Source organism: Sinohyriopsis cumingii, chromosome 13, assembly GCF_028554795.1.
Source record: "Sinohyriopsis cumingii isolate HCF-2022 chromosome 13, ASM2855479v2, whole genome shotgun sequence".
In the NCBI taxonomy this organism is placed as follows: Eukaryota; Metazoa; Mollusca; class Bivalvia; order Unionida; family Unionidae; genus Sinohyriopsis; species Sinohyriopsis cumingii.
The window spans coordinates 25,156,080-25,176,589 of record NC_142973.1 but is presented as its reverse complement, the minus strand read 5'-3'; the positions used below and the strand labels follow the sequence as shown (position 1 = coordinate 25,176,589).

General features: G+C 32.9%; 1 protein-coding gene across 8 annotated transcripts in view; it reads left to right on the top strand.

Moving 5' to 3' along the window:
* Window positions 1–20,510, top strand: part of LOC149785081 (uncharacterized) — a 303,926-nt gene that overhangs the window by 220,736 nt on the left and 62,680 nt on the right. For 7 of the 8 annotated variants that reach the window (XM_089978816.1, XM_089978819.1, XM_089978817.1 and 4 more), the window contains one exon: window positions 14,820–15,378. In XM_089978816.1, coding sequence (XP_089834942.1) covers window positions 14,824–15,378 — 555 coding nt within the window. In that variant the 5' untranslated portion in view covers window positions 14,820–14,823. Of the gene's footprint in view, window positions 1–7,425; window positions 7,568–14,819; window positions 15,379–20,510 lie in introns of those variants that run through there. The other variant, XM_089978815.1, reaches the window with a different exon arrangement.

Sequence of the window (20,510 nt, the reverse complement as noted above, 5' to 3'; positions counted from 1 at the left end):
TATATATAATTATGTACCAAGACCTATCATCCAGCTAGAACCCAGTGATAATACCCATAGTAGATATTTTACATTAGTAACATATATACTCACTTATAAGTCAAGTCAAACTGCAAATTACAAAAATTCTGATCTGCCGAGGCCTAATGCACCTAATTATCAGAGTTTATGTTGTTTATTCTATTGAATACTTCTAACAAACAGCACAGACCCAGATCTGCTGGCATATTATGTGATGGCAGATCTGAGTCTGAGCAGTTTGCAATTGGAGTTGAATTATAAATGAGTATATACAGTATGTAAAAGTGTAGGGTGTTTTTGTACACAAGCATGAGTGAAACATATTATAAATCTGACTGGTTAAATGTATTCCCACTTTTGGAACAATATTACCATAATTAAAAAAGGGACTTTTAATTTGATATTATTTGGTGAAAGAATTTGATTATATTTTTTTAAATTCCATTTTGTTCCTACCAAATCAGCAATCATCAAATTTGTTGTGAATTTTCAATGTATAACAAATGTAGATCTCCAACTTGAGTTTTGTGCAGAAACAAAATTGGCAAAACAAAAACTAAAACATTATTTTGTATAACTTGTTGGTTAAGGTAGTACTATAGAAACTACCTCAAATATAACCAAGCACACACACCAGTTCATGTAAGGTAAACAATGGGTGTCAGGCAAAGGGAAATGTGTGGGAACTACAGTTATACTTGGTATACAGTAGAAAACTGTTAGGAAGTGTGTAGAAATTGGCCTAGGGGAAGTTTTTCTTCCCTTTTCCTGTGATCCTCAAAGGAACTTGTTGACCTACTGTCAGAGACTTAAAGATAATATTGATAGATACAGCCCTCACCAAAAGAATCTTTAATTAATTGGTACCAACTAAACTGTGATTCTGTAATTAGCATTTTTTTAGGCATCAGCAACAGGAAAAGAGTTGATTATGTTGTAGTATTATCATAATAAGAAAAAAGCAATATTGAATCTTTTGAGAGATTTTGGTAGATTTGATTGCTTTCATTTCCTGCAATTTTTGTATACACCAGCTATGAAGCAAAGCATATTATTTTAGGATCATGTTCATCTTTCCATTCATCTTTCCAGCAATCCATCAGTCTCTTGCCAATTTTGTTTCTGCACAAAACTCAAGTTGGAGATCTACAGTTGTTATACCGTTTGTGGCCAGCACTTATGGTAAAGAAGTGTACTGAGTTTATAGTAAAAGATCAAGGTCACAGACAGCAAAAAGAGCAATAGATTCTGCACAATAATATTAGTTTTACATTTCAGACTTGGGTTATATTGTGTGGATGACCCATGGTCAAGGATCAAGATCACTAACTGAGAGAAGAAACTGGATTTTTTCGCATAATATTTTTACTTCAAGTCCACTTGACCAAAGATTGTGGAGGGCTTAAACTTCAGGTATGGAGAGTCCCATTGATTTTAGGGTCAAAAGGTCAAAGGTCAGGGTCATTCTCTAAAAGATAAATTGGTTGTGCAAAATGACTTTTGTTCATGACCATGTTCAGTGTACAGAGTTTGTTGATAGTACTTGTGGTAATAAAGACACCTATTGATTCTAGGGTCAAATGGTCAAAGGTTATTGCCATGGTAGATTTAATAAAAAGATAAGTTTCTACACAGTAAGTTTAAATGAAGTCTGCATTCATTGACCAAAGGTCCAGGTCATTAAAGATGTTAGTCACTAATCTCCAGTCAATCATTCCCTTACTGGGGCCTGGAGGACTGTTGAACATAGAACAGCCCTGTAAGGTGATGCTCTTGTTAAATTCAGCATGTGTAGGGTTTCATGGCAAATCAACACAAGTCTGGCTATATTGTGCCGAGTAATTTTAGATATCCCCTAAAACTTATATAAAACAAAGATAAAAATGGTTCCTTCAGTACAAAGTCAGTAAATTGCTAGCATCTACCTGAGAGAGATGTTATCTAAGAACCATTAAGTAGATGCTTAATGGGAATGTATAGTACTTAAATTTTAATTAATGAAACAAACTTGACTGGATTCAATGCAATAATTTTTGTTCAGACTCAAAGGCATTCATTTTATAATTTGTGATGATTTTTTTTCCATTTCAAAGCAAAACATTTATACTAATGAACCATCAAATGTATATTTTGATAAATTTTAGCTAATGGAGGAACTGTGTAAAAGCTGTAACATTCCCCTGAAGAAAGTTTGTTTCTCCATTTTGTAATTAAAGGGACAAAGCATTGAATTGTAATGTTTTTAGCAGAAAGAAAAAGCAGTTCTTTGACTGATACTGTGCATGTATATGTATTTGTGTATAAGAGAAATATCAACCTCACTGTAAGATAGTAATATGGGTACATAACTTAACAAAAATTAAATATGTTTATCTGCTTATTATTTATTTGCCCTTTGTCTGCCCTAATGTGTGTCTGTGCATGTGTCAATTATTGATTTAACTTGATGTGCCCTTGTAACATTTATTTGGTCTATGTCTCACAGATAAGCCTACTACAATACTTGTAACATTTATTTGGTCTATGTCTCACAGATAAGCCTACTACAATACTTGTAACATTTATTTGGTCTATGTCTCACAGATAACCCTACTATAATACTTGTAACATTTATTTGGTCTATGTCTCACAGATAAGCCTACTACAATACTAGTTATTCATAATTGATTTGTTTCATTATGTGACAGAAACTAAGTAGCTAAAATACCTTTCCAAGTTTTAAGTGAGTTTAGGTTTTATGGGGTGTTTTTAATGGGTAAAATTTAAATTGGAGATCAAAATTTGTTTTGGTATTTGGAGTTGAGGGGTTTCCATTTAATGAAGACCAAAATGAGGATATTAAGGAAGGAAAAATTTGTGACTCCAAAAAATATATTTGGTCATGATGGAATTCTGCATACTATGGTTATGGTTCTGAGGAATTTCACTGTTAAAACATTCCAAAAGGGCTTGGAAACTCCTAGCAACAGTCATTTGCATTGTTATTGCAAACATTACTGCACTCATCAACAGTGTCAATGAATAAAAACCATTACTCAGTTTGCTAATGATTTTAGGGTTCAATAAGTTTGTATTTCTGGTCATATATTTTCTTCTTACTCTCTTTCTTTCTTTGTCAGGAGAGAACTATGGACTGAAAATAACAATAGTTTGTTTGAAATCAAAATTGTAGTCCAGAATTCTACTTTACATACCTTTGGTTTCAAGAAAAACTTGTTTTTCCCCGTCAAAGTTCACCAGACAGTATAAATCATGTTAATAGTTCTCTAAACATTGATGAGAATGTGGAAAATGATTAATTTTACAAAGATGCAGTGAATACAAGTTTTTTAATGGCTGTACATCATTGTTTCTTAATGTTGTCAGCTATTGTGAGAAGCAAAAGAGCCAAAGAATGAAATGCTATGACATTTGTCCAAACAAAAGTTTTGACAATAGCAAAAGCCATCTGAATGGCTGATATCAGCTGTTACATAACAAAGCATTTCAGATTTGAATTGTACCATCATGCAATGCTAATTTGTGCAAATGAAAAACATTTGTTCCCAGAATAATATACACATTAAAAAATTTCCATTAATTTTCCATCATTTTAACATTTGGATTTATTTGTTCTCTTATATTATGTCTAAGTACGGCACAAAGCATTAATTATTGTTCTTAAATTCAAAAGGGATTTCACATGTTTGGATGTATTTGATGTTAAAATCCCTATTTTTGATGTGTCAGCGGATATATTTCAAAACTATATTTATTACCTATTTGCTCTTTGAAAACCCATTTTATATTTGAAATTATTTTCTCAATCTTGAGTGCTTATTAGATAAACATTAATTTCCATAAAATGTTGTTCCCATTTGCATATAAAATGGTTTTGTCATTTTATGTGTTAGAACTTTAAGTAAGCACTTTTCTTAACATTTTAATACCAATTTAACAAGACAAAATTAATTTTTTATTAATGTTTCAATAAAATTATTTGTCTCAGAAAGTATATATGTCACACAAATACAGTTCAATGTTCATAAACTATAATATCATCTGTGTCTTATTCTTTTGTATACTTTTTATGTTATGTTTGGCTATTTATTCTCAGATTGAAATGCAATGATAACTGGTCACAGACAACCAAATATTTTACAAGATACAAGCCAGCCTATGTGTGGTGGCATATTAAAAATCATACATAAAGGTTAAGGTCACTGATTTGTTGAAATAGATTTCTAGAAAAAAAAAGAATGAATAAATTTTTATCATCAGAAGTGTAACTTTTATGTAATAGCTGGCATAAATGTAAAAGAAATTTCATTTTGTCACTGTTGTATGAAATAGCTGGCTTAAATATAAAACCATTTTCATTTTTGACACTCTTGTATGAAAAAGCTAGCTTAAATGTAAAACCATCTTCATTTTGTCACTATTGTATGCAATAGTTGGCTTAGATGTAAGACCTTTTTCATTTTGTCACTTGTATGCAATAGTAGGCTTAAATGTAAACTATTTTAATTTTGTCACAGTTGTATGCAATATTAGGCTTAAATGTAAACTATTTTAATTTTGTCACAGTTGTATGCAATAGCAGGCTTAAATGTAAACTATTTTAATTTTGTCACAGTTGTATGCAATAGTAGGCTTAAATGTAAACTATTTTCATTTTGTCACTTGTATGCAATAGCTGGATTAAATGTAAAACCATTTTCATTTTGTCACTGTTGTATGCAATAGTAGGCTTAAATGTAAAACCATTTCATTTTGTCACAGTTGTATGCAATAGTAGGCTTAAATGTAAACTATTTTAATTTTGTCACTGTTGTATGCACACATAGGCTTAAATGTAAAACCATTTTCATTTTGTCACTGTTGTATGCAATAGTAGGCTTAATTGTAAGACCATTTTCATTTTGTCACTGTTCTATGCAAAAGAAGGCTTAAAGGTAAAATCATTTTCATTTTGTCACTGTTGTATGCAATAGTAGGCTTAAATGTAAAACCATTTTCATTTTGTCACTGTTGTATGCAAAAGTTGGCTTAAAGGTAAAATCATTTTTATTTTTTCACTGTTGTATGCAATAGTAGGCTTAAATGTAAAATCATTTTCATTTTTTCACTATTGTATGCAATAGTAGGCTTAATTGTAAAACCATTTTCATTTTGTCACTGTTGAATGCAATAGTAGGCTTAATTGTAAAACCATTTTCATTTTGTCACTATTGAATGCAATAGTAGGCTTAATTGTAAAACCATTTTCATTTTGTCACTATTGAATGCAATAGTAGGCTTAATTGTAAAACCATTTTCATTTTGTCACTGTAGTATGCAATAGTTGGCTTAAAGGGAAAATATTTTTATTTTGTCACTTTTGTATGAATATTAGGCTTAAATGTAAAACCATTTTCATTTTTTCACTGTAGTATGCAATAGTAGGCTTAAATGTAAAATAATTTTCATTTTTTCACTGTTGCCACACAAGTATTACAGGCTGTCTATAAGGACCAGATTTTGATAGTGGACACTACCCAATGTACTTGCCTATATGTCGAGTGTAACTGCAAACTGCACAGACCCTGACATCTCGTCGTATAATGCTTTGGCAAATATAGGTCAGTAGAGTTTGTTAGGAGTAATCAGTAAAACAACATAGAACCTGATCTCCCAGTACATTATGCAATGGCAGATCAGGATCTGTTTTTTGCATTTGACCTCAAGTTACAAGCAATAATATGCAATATGTATGAATTTTTCTAAAAAAAATTACTTGTAAAGGATATCCGTTTCTTTGCTTTAAAAGTTTACTCTTGTAAATAGATCATGCAGTTTGGAGATAAAGCATATTTTGCCAGTCTTACCACAAAGGCATAGTAAAGTTTGCAAAATCTTAACATTATGGTGAATGGGAATTAATTAATTGTCTGTGGCCAAGCATTTTGTTTTATTAACAATATTTTAAAGTCCTTGTGAGAGAAGTTAATGCCTGGAAGTGAAGAACTTTATGTAAGTTAGTGCCCCATGTATCAACTTAAATGACAATTATCAAAATTTCTTTTTACTTTCCTGAAAATGCAATGCTATCCTTTTTTAATTTAGTGAATCATCTTTGCAGAGCTGTGAACAGCTTGGGTCTGTTTTTGCCAAAAGTTTAATTCTTTGCCTCAGGTGAAGTTTTGTAATTTTGATAGAAAGTGGTTACTTTGCATCAAGTCATCATACCCCAGTTTTGTTGCTGTAGACATAACATCAATATTTGGCCCTAGTGATTGTAATCTTCAATCAGGGTAGGATATATAACACTAGACATGTTTGTAAGTATTGATGATGGATGTAATCTTCAAACTGGGTAGGATATATTCAATCAGGTTAGGATATGTCACACTAGACATGTTGACAAGTCTTAATGATGGATGTTATCTTTGGTTGGGGTAGGATATATTCAATCAAGATAGGATATATTCAGTCAGGGTAGGATATATTCAATCAGGATAGGATGTATTGAATCAGGATAGGATATGTTCAATCAGGGTAGGATATATCCAATCAGGATATGATGTATTGAATCAGGATAGGACATATTCAATCAGGGTAGGATATATTCAATCAGGATAGGATATATTCAATCAGGGTAGGATATATTCAATCAGGGTAGGATATATTCAGTCAGGGTAGGATATATCACATTCAACATGTATGCAAGTCTTAATGCTGGATGTAATCTTCAATCAGGGTAGGATATATTCAATCAGGGTAGGATATACCACACTAGACATGTTTATAGGTCTTGGTGATGGATGCAGTACATACTAATACAGTATTCACTTTTACATAACATGTATAACCAAATGCAAATAGTATACACCAACATTTACAGTCCCATTGTTTGTCAGCAAATGAGTCTCAGCTGTTGTTTTTTTTGTTGTTGTTATACGATTTCAAATGAATAGCATTGACTGATATTCTAATGCATTATGGGATGGAAGATTTGATTTGTGCTGTTTGTGCCACAGATCCATTGTACCATACATGTAGATGTATATAGTGGAGATGCAGGTAACCATGCCTTGCCTACTGTTATGGTCTGTTTAACAGTTTTGCCTAGCAAATATGCCTCTGAGAAGACCAGCTATTCTTGGCTACCATGGGATGTTATTATGTCTGTCAACTGAGGCATTACAATTTTAATTGAATTTAGAAAAGTTGGTGCAACACCACATGAAATAAAAATACAATAGAATATAACAGCATGTGACGGCTTCTCCTTTCTGTTGATTAATACAAACATACTTTGAATGGAGTAAAGAAGAAAAATGCATTATTCAAATTCAGGTTCTTTTGAAATCAGTTTTCTCTCATATGGAGATTGATATTAGATGTTATTATCAAAGATTACAACTAAGTGAGTTTCCTGTTTATGAGATGATGCCTCCCACATTTGTCTGCAGTAGTTATTGTGAAGTTCACAGGTAGTTTTGCCTGATTTTGTTCTACCTGTGGCCATCCTAGGGCTGTCAAATCAATCAAGATTTTCAGTATGGCTTCCATGATCAGGCCAGAGGTACAAATCAACTATTATTTGTCATAATTATTTTCAGTGATGAGCTGTTCAACGTGAAGAATGACAAGCTATACGGACAATTATGTATAGATTTTGCTGGAGGGTAAAGTTTCAGTAGGAGAGGAAGTGATTATAAGTAGGAAGTATTTAACTATTGATTTCAGATGCCTTACTGTTATTGTACTGAACATTTGATTGACCTATAACTGTATACAATTAGTTGTACATACACTTGTTTGTGATAAGATCTTAAAACACAGGTAAGATGATTCCTATATTCTTTTTATCATTTTTCTTTCTCAAGAATAATAATAATAATAATAATAATAATAATATTATTATTATTATTATTATTCTTTTAATGTTTTATATTTTGCCTTTCTTCTTCTCCATTATCATTTATTGTTATTATTATTATTATTATTATTATTATTAGTTTAAAAATTAAGTTGTTATGTGTAAATAATGTCTTTATACAATAACAATATTTATTAATACATATTAAATTATGTCAGAAATTAAGCTTTTGCTTGCATATATATATATATATATATATATATATATATATATATATATATATATATATATATATATATGTATATGTATATATATATATTCAAAAACTAATATGTATTAATAAATATATTTATTTTAAAATTGTAATTCACTGCTCAAATCCTGAGTCAAATGGGTTTGTTTTTATTCCTTATGTGTGCAAAATGCTTATAGTATCAAATCATGATTTTTCATACACTAGATATTTTCCAAATATATTTCCCATGAATTTAAATTCACACATACTGTTGAAATAACAGCATTGTTCTAGTTTATGTCTGCATAATTTAGACAACTTATGAGGTAATTTTATCTGGTTTATTCTTCTGGCAAGAATTGCATTTTTAAAAGTTTTATTAATTAAATAATTTTTTGTACAGAGGACAGCAGTTTACTTGTCTTTGATAAATGAGATGAAATTATATTTTACAATTTTAACAATGTTTTAGGTAGAATTTATGACCGATTCCATAGAATTTGATATCACTGATTCCATAATCCATGAAATTATTTTGTAGAATTACTTGATCTTTTTATGACACATGTATATTTCTACCATTTTTGCACACAGAATACTAAACATAATACAGTACTCCCACATTGCAATGCGCTCCATGAAAGCCATTGAGTATATTGACTTATAGTTGGACCTCGTTATATTCAAGTATACTGCATACATTGTTCTACATGAGAAAATGGGATTCAACACCATACCTGTCTTGTAACACCAATGATGTTATAATCAGTGTTGATATAGCAAGGGTGTGCTGTAATAATAATAATGATAATAATAATAATGATAATAATAATAATAATAACATTTGAATAGAGTATGTTTATCTGTAACATGTCAGATTTAAGCAGAGGCTGTTATGCAGTGTAAATATGAACAAATCGGATTATATTTCTACCATAGTAGTATAGGCAAATATATTCAAGTTAGATTATATTACTAGTAATATAATACTAATACTATATGTATGTATGTATAGGGTTTAACAGTACATCAACACAATACTGGCTATATAATGCCAAGCAAAACCTACCACAGTTAGGAAAAATATAAAACTCAAGCACCTTGCCAAATCCCCTAGAAAGACAAACCCTCCCACCAAAAGTCGATATCTGCTATGACACAAATGTAGATGTTGCAAAACTCCAGAAAACAGAACAAAGATAACTGAAATACAAGTTAAGAATTTTTTTCTATTTGAACTAAATCCGCTTAAAAATTAAGGACCTTTTCAGTTGAAACAGCATGACAACAAACAAGGTACCTCTGATAATGCAAGAGGGAATCTTGGATATGTTCTACATCCTTTGAACCTGCAAAAACGAATACAAATATGTAAAAAATTATGTTATCTTTCATTTTTATACACAATACTGTATCTGTTTTTATTAATGTTGTTAATATTATTTTTATTATTATTATTATTATTATCATCATGCTCATCATCATCATCATCATCATCATCATTAATATGTTACTATAACATGTGGTTGATAAATGTATAGATGAAAATAAACATGTACAGAAAGTAAGCACAAATCAAACATCTAATACTTTTGTTCAAAATTAAGTGTATGTATATGTGCTACAGAAAAGCCAATGTAAATTCTCATCCTTTGATGCTATTCTTTCCTAATTAGACAGTGAGTGTATTTATTTATCTATCTGATTATGAAGCTATTATTACAATATGATAGGAAGTTATATTTGACAGTAAAGCATAAATACAGAAACATCTGCAGTAAATGTTTGAGAATAAATTCCACTTACAATAAGTGCATATAAAAAACAAGCATATAGGACTTTCATTAATTCAAAAATATATGACCGTGACTATTTTGAAAAGAAGTTTAAATGAACTTTACTAATTTTTAAAAATAAGCACATGCAACTTTCACTAAATTAAAAAAAGCATATATGATCTTCACTGATTTAAAAAAATAAGCAAATGTTCATAACCATACTTTGTAGTATGTATTTTTCTGTGTGTATTATTAACTGTAATTATTATTATTATGCTTTGAAGCAGTATATTCTCTCAGCTGCTGTTACTAAATGATCCAGATTTTCTTTAGGACACACCATACTAATTATATGGAAAAATGGGAACCAGCCTGGAAATGGGTGAACATAAAATAGAGTATATATGGGTTTGGCTGGCCATGATTAGTTAATAACGTAAGTTATGTTGTAGGATAAAAAACAACTTTTGAGAGCTTATCCTAGTTGTAAGTGAAAAAAAAATAATATAGAGACATTGTTTTATTGATGGAATTTCAGTCCTTTAACAGTCTTGAGTTTGGAACACTCATTACTAAAATTAGCACCTGACCCTTTGTGTGGAATTGAAAGCACATGTTTCAAACACATACAGGTCCAGAAATGCTGTGGCTCATATCCTTACCTCTACACAGAAGCTGACATCCAGGTTTCATCTATACTGATAAATATATGTTTGATCTTGAACACTCCGAAGTTATTGAATTTTTAATATCATGGTGTTTGCATTGGTTTACAATGGGAACTGAATTAGTACCATGAGTCCTATACACAGTATATAATATACTTTTACTTTTTGACCTACAATTTTCATACTCTGATACCTTGAAAGTATGGTGATCAACTAGAATATGGGATGAATGAGGATTTTTTAAGAAGATTTATTGCCAATTAAATGGCAGCATGAATAATATATTTTCATGCACATGGCTTTAATGATTGATGTTATTTGTGGGTACCATTTAGCTAGATATACCGTATGTACTAGCTTATAAGTCAAGTCAAATTGCAAACAACAAAGATCCTGATCTGCCATATCATAATGTGTCAGCAGATCAGGGTCCATGTTGATTGTTTTACTGATTATTCCTAACAAACTGCACATGCCCAGATCTGCTGGCACATTTTGCAATGGCAGATCTGGGTCTGTGCAGTTTGTAGATGGAATTGTCTTATTAGTGAGTATATATGGTAAACCAATCTACTCACTCTCTCTTCATGGTGGTTCAGTGGTATATGTGCTGGACTCTAGATCAGTGAGCTGTGCATATTATCCCAACCCAGCTCACAATCAGGGTATATCTGCAGGCAAGGCACCTTACATCAACTGCTGCAAAAAAAAAAAAAAAAAATAGTATTCATATGATGATGTGCCATCACACACCAATGAATAAAAGAGTGTGCTTTATATTAAAAAATTAACACATCATTATAAGTATTTTTTATATTTTACCCAAATCTTTTCATCAAAATTTATAAGAATTTTAACAGCATTAACTTTATATTTATTGTTGGACTACATATTTATGTTTATTTTAAAGTGTTTATCTTCCTAAACTATCTGTTTCCAAATTTTACCGTTTCATTTCTGAAACTTAACTTCTGATTGGTACTGTATAGCCAGTAGTGTGCTGATATGTCTTTCAGCTAAATACATACACACACCAATCAGTCAATTTTCCTTCTTCTTCCTTATCTTCTGTATTAAAACCTGAATACATGTTTTCCATCTATAACTTATGTGGAACATGAAAGAATTTGACTTATTTAGAAGTCTCCTTGATTTTGTTTTTTCTGTTGTCTGACTGACTTTCTTTCTATGAATTGGTATTACTGTCATTTAAGGAATTTGTTCAAATTCTTTTCTGTTGTCAGTTGCTTCTTTCTGCTTATCAGTTTTACAGTGTCAGATTGAAAGAGGAACTGATTCATCCATGATTCACATTGAGTACCATTTTAAATATTCATATGTGATTCACACTGAATACCATTTTAAAATATGATCAGTAATTCTAAATTAATAAATAGGTCTTGAATTGATAAAACTTTCAAGACTGTCAGTGAGAACTTATTGCAACTTTAAGATCAGATACCTAAAACTATCAAATTTAAGTCTCATTTTGTTCATTAGTATACTAAATTTGTTTTATTTTTGAGGACATCATGCTTTTGAAGTAACAGTGGACATATTTGCAAGTTACAGTATTAGTAAATGATGGGGAAACTGGTCTATGCGTATCAGAAATTACAAACCACATTACAAGAATGATGAAAAAATATTTAAGTTCTACTGTTCCATGCAATATTGATAGAACTAAATTCTCTGTGAATTAATTACTGTCTGTTCTCACTTATATGCCAGGTTCAACTTTAAATAACATAGACTCTGATTTATTGTTGCATAAAGTACCATCAGATCAGGGTATGTTTTGTTTGTTTTAGTGATTACTCCAAACAAGCTGCATAGACTTGGATCTGTCACTGGATGACAGATCTGGATCTGTGCAATCTGCAGTTGATTTTACAATTAGATTTGGACATACACTGGCAAATATCTATGCTTGTTCTGTAAAGAGATGAGTTTTTCTCTGCATGTCAAGTTACCAATAACTTGGCATGATAATTTGCTTGACATTAACACCTTTTTTGCTACTTTCCTTTTTCAAAATATTTCTTCATATATTTGCTTAGATACCACTGTGATTTATAATAAGTCATGTACTTGAATAGTTGTATGAATTTCATCTACATGGCTCACCATTCAAAATGTGGTCAATTTATATGACTGATGAATTACTGATGCCTATGTTAGGTTGTAGTGCTAACTGTTATTGTTCAAATATTACATGGTGGGGCGGTCAAGTTTTAAAGAAGTCATGGTGGTTCAATAGCTAGAATGCCTTACTCACAATCAAAAAAGTGTGCATGTTTAAATCCTACCATTGGATTAGCCTAGGTTGGATATGATCCTGTGTTGCTGGCCAAGCCACTTTACAAGAAATGCCTTGGCATTAAAATCTTCATGTGTTGCTGTACATGTACCATGACACAAACAACCAATAATTTTCTAGTACAGAACTTTGGGTTATATGCCATAGATTTGAATGACTTTGTTTGAATCAGTCCAGTCATCAGGTTGGGGAATGTCCACATAACCTGAGTAGCCAGTGTGCTAGACTCCCAGCTGAAATGGTCCAGACTCAAATCCTGTAATTTTTATTTGATGGCCATTAAAATCAATAAATTAATTAATGTCATGATGTGCCATTAAAATCAATTAATTAACAGGTCAGATTATCAAGAAGAGACCATACAGACACATCTTTCTTTCATTCAGCCATCATTAAAAAAAATGCTTCTGTGCTTTTATCTAGTTATATTTCCATGATTTCTTGTTGTTGTTTTTTTGTAATATGAATGACAAAATTCTGATTGGTCATTACGTGTATGGCTTAGAACAGTCATAACTTTAAGTAGCTATAGCTTTAAACAGTCATAACTTTAACTAGTCATATCTTTAAATAGTCATAACTTTAATTAGTCATAACTTTAAATAGTCATATCTTTAAATAGTCTAATACCATGAAATCAATGCCAGTAGTTGATATCAAGAACTGTTTGAAAAAACGTACAGAGTTTGATAATGGCTTCAATTTTGTTCAGTGACATACAAAATAGATTGTTTTCCACATGGGTATTACATGATGGCTATAAATAGATTGTACTATATTAGAACATTACTTGAAGGTTTGTTATGTGAGAGTTGATAAGAAATGTGAGATTTTAGCATAAATGTGAGATTTGAGCATAAAAGTGAGAGTTGATAATAAATGTGAGATTTGAGCATAAATGTGAAGTTTGATAATAAATTTGAGGTTTGAGTAGAAACATGAGATTTGAGTATAAATGAATACAGTGGTCTCAATCTTTAAGGAATCAACTCCTTGCTTTAGACATGAATTTTTTAAATAAAACAAAGGCTGAACATATCTAATTAATATCTCATTAAAATGAAAGTTCCATATAGAAGCTGAATAAATCAGTTTTCTAGAGCTTCTTTAAATGAATAAGTAAATCAAATTTGCCCTCGATGTCTCATCCAGACAAATCTGGTTATTTAAAAGTCCATACTTTGATCGATGAGACATACATGCATCAGTGAGACATTTGCTGAAGAATGTCAAATGCAAGACATTGGTAAATAATTGATATATACATACTGACACCAGTCCTTTTAAATAAGGAAGATGGCTTTAAAAAAGAAATTGTACATGAACATGTACAGGTGGGCATTGAGTCAGGTGAATTCATGTCAATTGCATAGAAGTTGTTTGTTGCTCAATTGACCATCATATACATGTACTTAAATACACTGATGCCTTGATTATATGGGCTCAGTTAATTGTGTTTGGGTATTCAGACCTCATTTTTGGGTAACATCATAAATCCGTTGTAAGGTTTCTTAGAATGATAATGAAAAGAAAGGTGCTGTGTTTTCATTATTATTTGTTACAGCTTTCTCTTGAACCAAGCATTCTAGTAATTTTCACATTATATGCATGCAGTCATGTATACTTTATCTGGTTTTCATTTACATTATTGTGACATCATGAATGTCTCACTTTATAGGGTACCATATATGAAGTTCTGTCTCAATGAACAGAAATTTAGTTATTCAAACATTTATTATTATTATTATTATATTTTTACATCATATAAATGATTCCAGCCCAGTAAATATGTTCATGGTTGCCACCCACCCTGTCGCAAATCATGGTGCATTTACCTCTCCAAATCTAAAGGATGTTTTGGTGATCTTTTGTTACTTTCTTCAATGAGTGCAACATATCAGCTTTAAGAGTGATGATTTTCTTCTGTCATAATGTAATTTTTGTTTACTTTTAGGAGTATGTCTTCAAAGCGTAAAAATACGCCTTCAAAACTCCCCAAAGATGAGCTTCTAGGTGACCAGGATTTTCACAAATCTAGTTTGTCTACACATAGTGACAAGGAGCACAACCACAGTACACCAACTTTGCATAGTGCAGAAAATTCCAACAGTGCCAACAACAATCTCTACTCAGACTTTGGCCACGAAAAACCATACTACAAACAACAACGATTGCTGCAAGGCGTTAAATCAGACGATTCGGACTCGGAACTTGATTTGCAGAGTAAAGTGAATCATAATAACAATCACATAACAAAGTCCGCTTTGGGGCTGCAGAAAAAATCAATGGAGAGTGTGCTACGACGACTCAATTCTAAGTCAGACCAGGAACAGGGAACCAACATGACGACAACAAATCCAAGCATGACATGGTCACAGGAAGAGGTGATCATGGAAAGTATCCAAACGATACTGAGTGATTCTTCAGCTCAAGATAAAGAGCGACGCCTTGGTGAGATGATTGCTCAACTACAAAGCATCAGAGAAAGTTTGCGTAAAGAAAAAGAAAAGCAGGTAAATTGAAAGATTTGTTTTTTAGTTAATAAAAAATGTATTTTTCTCAAAAGTCTTGCATTTTTTTAAGCCAGAAGGAAAGAGGAAAGAAAGTCAAATTTTCTAAACTGTGGCATTCTTGTCCTTCATCATCCTTGTGCCTGTAGTAATTTCAACAGTTTAATTCAAGACTTAACCATATTGTTTAGAACTTTTCTCCTCTTTAAAAAGGCATTTCTCTTTGAGATATTTTTTTGTATTATTCATTTTATTTACATAATACTCGTCCATGTACTTTTTTTCCACTGTCTCATGGAGAAAGTTATGTTGGCCATTTTAACATCATTAGTAAAAAGATGGTGTATGTTTAGGATTGGGCCTTAAAATTTGCTGCTGTTAGTTTTATATTTAATTTGTCTATAACAAAGACATTAAAGGCAGGTTTATTACACTGATGTGAGGCCAGAAGTATTTTGATTGAATACAGACTGGTGTGTAATTCCAGAGTTAAAAAAACAAAACACCACAGAAAAAGCAGACACCATTCCTACTCCCATGTCAAGATCTGTGTCAGAGGAGTGAGGTCTGGAATAGTTCCATGTTTCTGTGATAAGAAGACAATTGACGTGTTAACATTCAGCTCATTGCAACATGTTGCAGAGATCTACAGAATGTAGCAAACAGAAGGCATCAAATAAATGATGCCGAAAATGAGTGACCCACCTTGAGGTATCTTACCACCTACTAGGACTCGATAAGGCAACTGGATCTGTAAAATCATGATACCCTTATTGAACTTTACACATACACACACACCAGAAATGTGTCTAGTAAGCTAAACAAAGACAGTTTCCAACAGAAGGAAAAACCAAAAAAAAAGAGAGAAGTACATGAACTTTTAAATATAATTTTTTTTCTCCAAATCTGTTTATTTTTACTGTAATGTACACAGAGGGTAAGCAAAGGTATCAGGGCACATTTACCTAATTGTACTGTCTATGTGGCCCACAGTTTTGCAAATACTACCCTACTACTACATGTTGCTGCTGCTGCTGCTACTACTACTACTACTACTACTTATTATTATTATTATTATTATTATTTTGAAGGGGCTCTGATGGCCAAGTGTTCAAAAGCACTTGGCCTTTACTGATCACAACCATCTCACCTCTGTCCAAATGGGTCAGAGTCCTAGGCTGGACCAGTGTGGGTAATCTGACAAAGCTAAAGTAGCTTTCCACAAGTCAGTGTTCTTACCCAGGTTTTCACAGGTTCTTCCTTCATCAGTTTTACTGGCCACCATATAGAGCCTATCTTGCACTGAGAAATGACATTAAACCCAAAACAACAACAACAAAAAGAATTATTGTGAAAGTTGTGAAAAATTTAAGGCATGTCCTATTGTTATTTACATCTACAGTATGTACTTGTGTATGAAGTACACCCTGTCACAAAGTGCATAGACTCTGATCTGTGGTATTAGTACGAGCCACATGCTCTGCAACATTCCTGTTCATTTGAAATGTTAATGAGAGGAAGAAACAGAATCCCACATTGTAGATCCCAAGCCCTCTTTGTATTATGAGATAGGAAATGTTGGGATAGGCTGTTGGCTGATGGGAGTATGTTTTACAAAAGGAAAACAGTAAACCAGAAGACTAAACTAGGAAACCCTTGAACAAGAATTTCATTGTAAACATTTTAGTAGCACAATGTTCCTGATGGGAAAGAAAAATGATTTGATAGGATAGGCATATGGCTGGCTGGTCAGTTACTGGGTCAGAATGTTCCATCAACCTGACCATCACATATCCAGCATACTTGGCAGGGGGTGCCACTGGCACCTGCTGATGGCTGTCTGGTTCTCTGTTTTTTCATTTCCCAAGATCTTCATAAACCAACTAGGAACATGGTCATTCAGAAACAATTAAATGTATCCAATGTTTTTATTTTTGCATAATTTAACAAATTGAAGGAGTAACCAATACTGCAGAAAATTTGCTAATTTAAGGGAACAGTACTTGCAGAATGCCCATATTATTTTCAGTAAACTGTAAACTTGACACATTACGAGCATGCACTGTGTTTTACCCAGGCTACACCATTGCATCTTTTTTCACAATAAAATTAAAAAGGATGTATATAAACATTGATGTTGTAAAAGGCAAAAATAGATGTCTCTACCTTTTGCTATCTTGTACTCTGTATCTCACCTATTTGGCTAGTGTGCAGAATCATAAAGATGCATGATTTTATCACTTAGATGATGTTGCAAGCTTCTGATTGACCATGATTTCTTCATGCTGTGATATACCTTATAGCAAGCGAGTCATGTATAACACTGGTCAACAGTGAAATCATTACTGACTTGAAAAGGCCCTAATCTGTAGTATTTTGGTGTGCCGAACACGAATATAACCGTGAAAAATTTGTATTGGCTCTCGTTTTGAAGATATTCATATACCTCATTTTCTATGTTTCACTGTGTAAATTTCTCCAGTAGGACTGCAGCAACATCCGGAATAATGATGTAACATTGCATAATACCATCATGCTCACATCATCCACAGTTGATTGCATCATTTTCTGATGCAATGCAATACTAATGCCATGCGGCTGCTGAAGTAAGTTGACGTCAGCAGTGTACTATACATGTGTAGGCCTATTATACTAATGCCAGGCGGCTGCTGAAGCTGACGTAAGCAGTGTACTATATAAAGCCCAATCAGATAGGTTCAGCATTTAAAATATTTTAGACGTTGTGCGAGACAGTTCAAGCTACTGTTACATAAAACTTATTATTTTATCCATTTACGTACAATAAAGAACAGTAATGCCTCGAAAGTGTGTTAATACCGCGGACAATTTTTGCTATATTTGTGGGGAAGTGACATTTGCCAACCAGAAGAAAAGTATCAATTCTCAAGTGAAGAAGGCATATCATCTTTACTTCGGATGCAAGGTTGGTGACCAAGACAAGCCTTGGGCTCCGCATATATGCTGTGCTACATGTACAACACAGCTTTCACAGTGGTTGAATTGCAAAAGGTCATCAATGCCGTTTGCAGTCCCAATGGTGTGGAGAGAGCCAAGCAACCACCAAAATGACTGTTACTTCTGCTTGGTTCCTCCTCTTTCCGGCGGAATAACGAAGCGAAAGAAGTCGAGAATAGTCTACCCAAACATTCCGTCTGCATTGAGACCAGTTCCACATGGTGAGGGACTTCCTATTCCAGAACCTCCAGCAGAATATTCTCTTGATTCATCTGACGAAGACAAAGGTGAGTCGACCTGTTCTTCTCCTGGTCCATCAGCATGCAGTGATCCAGATTTTCACTGTGGTGCATCATCAACCCCACACAGAATAACACAGGAAGAACTAAATGACCTGATTCGTGATTTGGACTTATCAAAGAACAAGGCAGAATTGCTAGGATCAAGACTCCAACAATGGAATCTTCTAGAAGAAGATGTCACAATTACTGCATATCGAAAGCGCCACCAGCAATTGGAGCCTTTCTTCAGAAAGGAAAGTAATCTGATATTCTGTTCCGATATTGAGGGCCTCATGAATGCTTTAAAAATCACTCATGACCCACAAGAATGGAGACTATTTGTGGACTCTTCGAAACTGAGTCTCAAGGCTGTGCTTTTGCACAATGGAAACATTCTTCCATCTATTCCAGTAGCGTATGCTGTCCACATGAAAGAGACATACGATAACTTAAGGCAGCTACTGAATTCCATTGAGTATAGCAAGTACAGCTGGCACCTCTGTGGTGATTTGAAGGTAGTTGCCCTTTTAATGGGACTGCAGCAAGGATATACAAAATACATGTGTTTCTTATGCGAGTGGGATAGCCGAGCAAGGGAAATGCACTACATGAGGAAGGAATGGACTCACAGGCAGAATGTAGCCATTGGAGAGAAGAATATCCAACACCCAGCTCTGGTTGAGGCTCAGAAAATCTTGCTACCACCCCTTCACATCAAACTAGGTTTGATAAAGAACTTCGTGAAAGCCATTGACCGGACTTTGCCAGCATTCCGATACCTGCATGAAAAATTCCCTCGACTCAGCGAAGCAAAGATTAAAGAGGGAGTTTTTGTGGGTCCTCAGATTCGAGAGCTTTTCAAAGATGACCGGTTCAACAACTTGCTGGAAGGTGACGCGAAACAAGCATGGAATGCTTTTCGCCTAGTTTCTACAAACTTCCTCGGAAATGTTAGGGCAGAAAACTATAAGGAACTAGTAGAAGACATGTTGATGAAGTATAAGAAACTTGGCTGCAATATGTCTCTAAAGATTCACTTCCTTCATTCCCATTTGGATTTCTTTCCTAGCAACTGTGGTATTGTTAGTGATGAACACGGCGAACGTTTTCATCAAGATATCGCAACAATGGAACAAAGATACCAGGTAAAATGGTCCACTACAATGCTGGCTGACTACTGCTGGACACTCCTCAGAGATGCTCCCGAACAGCTGTACAAGAGACAGGCGAAGAAATCTAAGATGTAGTCAATGACTTGATTTTTTATAGGTAGGCTATTACAGTTGACCTTTTACTATTGGAGTGCATTTCGTTATGTAAACATTAATTTCTTGCAGATTACAAAAAAACTAGAGCCAATTTTGCAATTTGACTGTCATATTCGTGTTCAGCACATAAAAATTGATAAGAATTGACTAATTTTATTTCAGTAACATGACTTTTGTAAAAATTTGTTGTCCAGTGTAATTAAGCAATGTCTCACTTTTTCATGCTGAATATTTAAGTAATTAAAGGTGATAACAATTGATGATCTCTTTTACACACAGTAATTAAAGGTGATAACATTTGATGGTCTGTTGTACAAACATGTACAATTTTATTCATGATCATTGTAAATGATTGAATTGAAATTAATGATTCCAACAATGAGGACTTTTCCCCCAGCAACTGATGCCAGTACTGGAAATCATAGTTTGACCAATCAGGCATAGAGAATTCACATGAAAATGGAATAATCCCACTGCTTGTATCTCAAATGTAAAGGTAGGCTAAAATAATGGCTAAAATACGATTTCATTTATTAACAAATATGCAGCAGTTTGAGAGAAAACACACATGATGGAACTTCTATATGTATATTCACTGCAATTTCAGTTT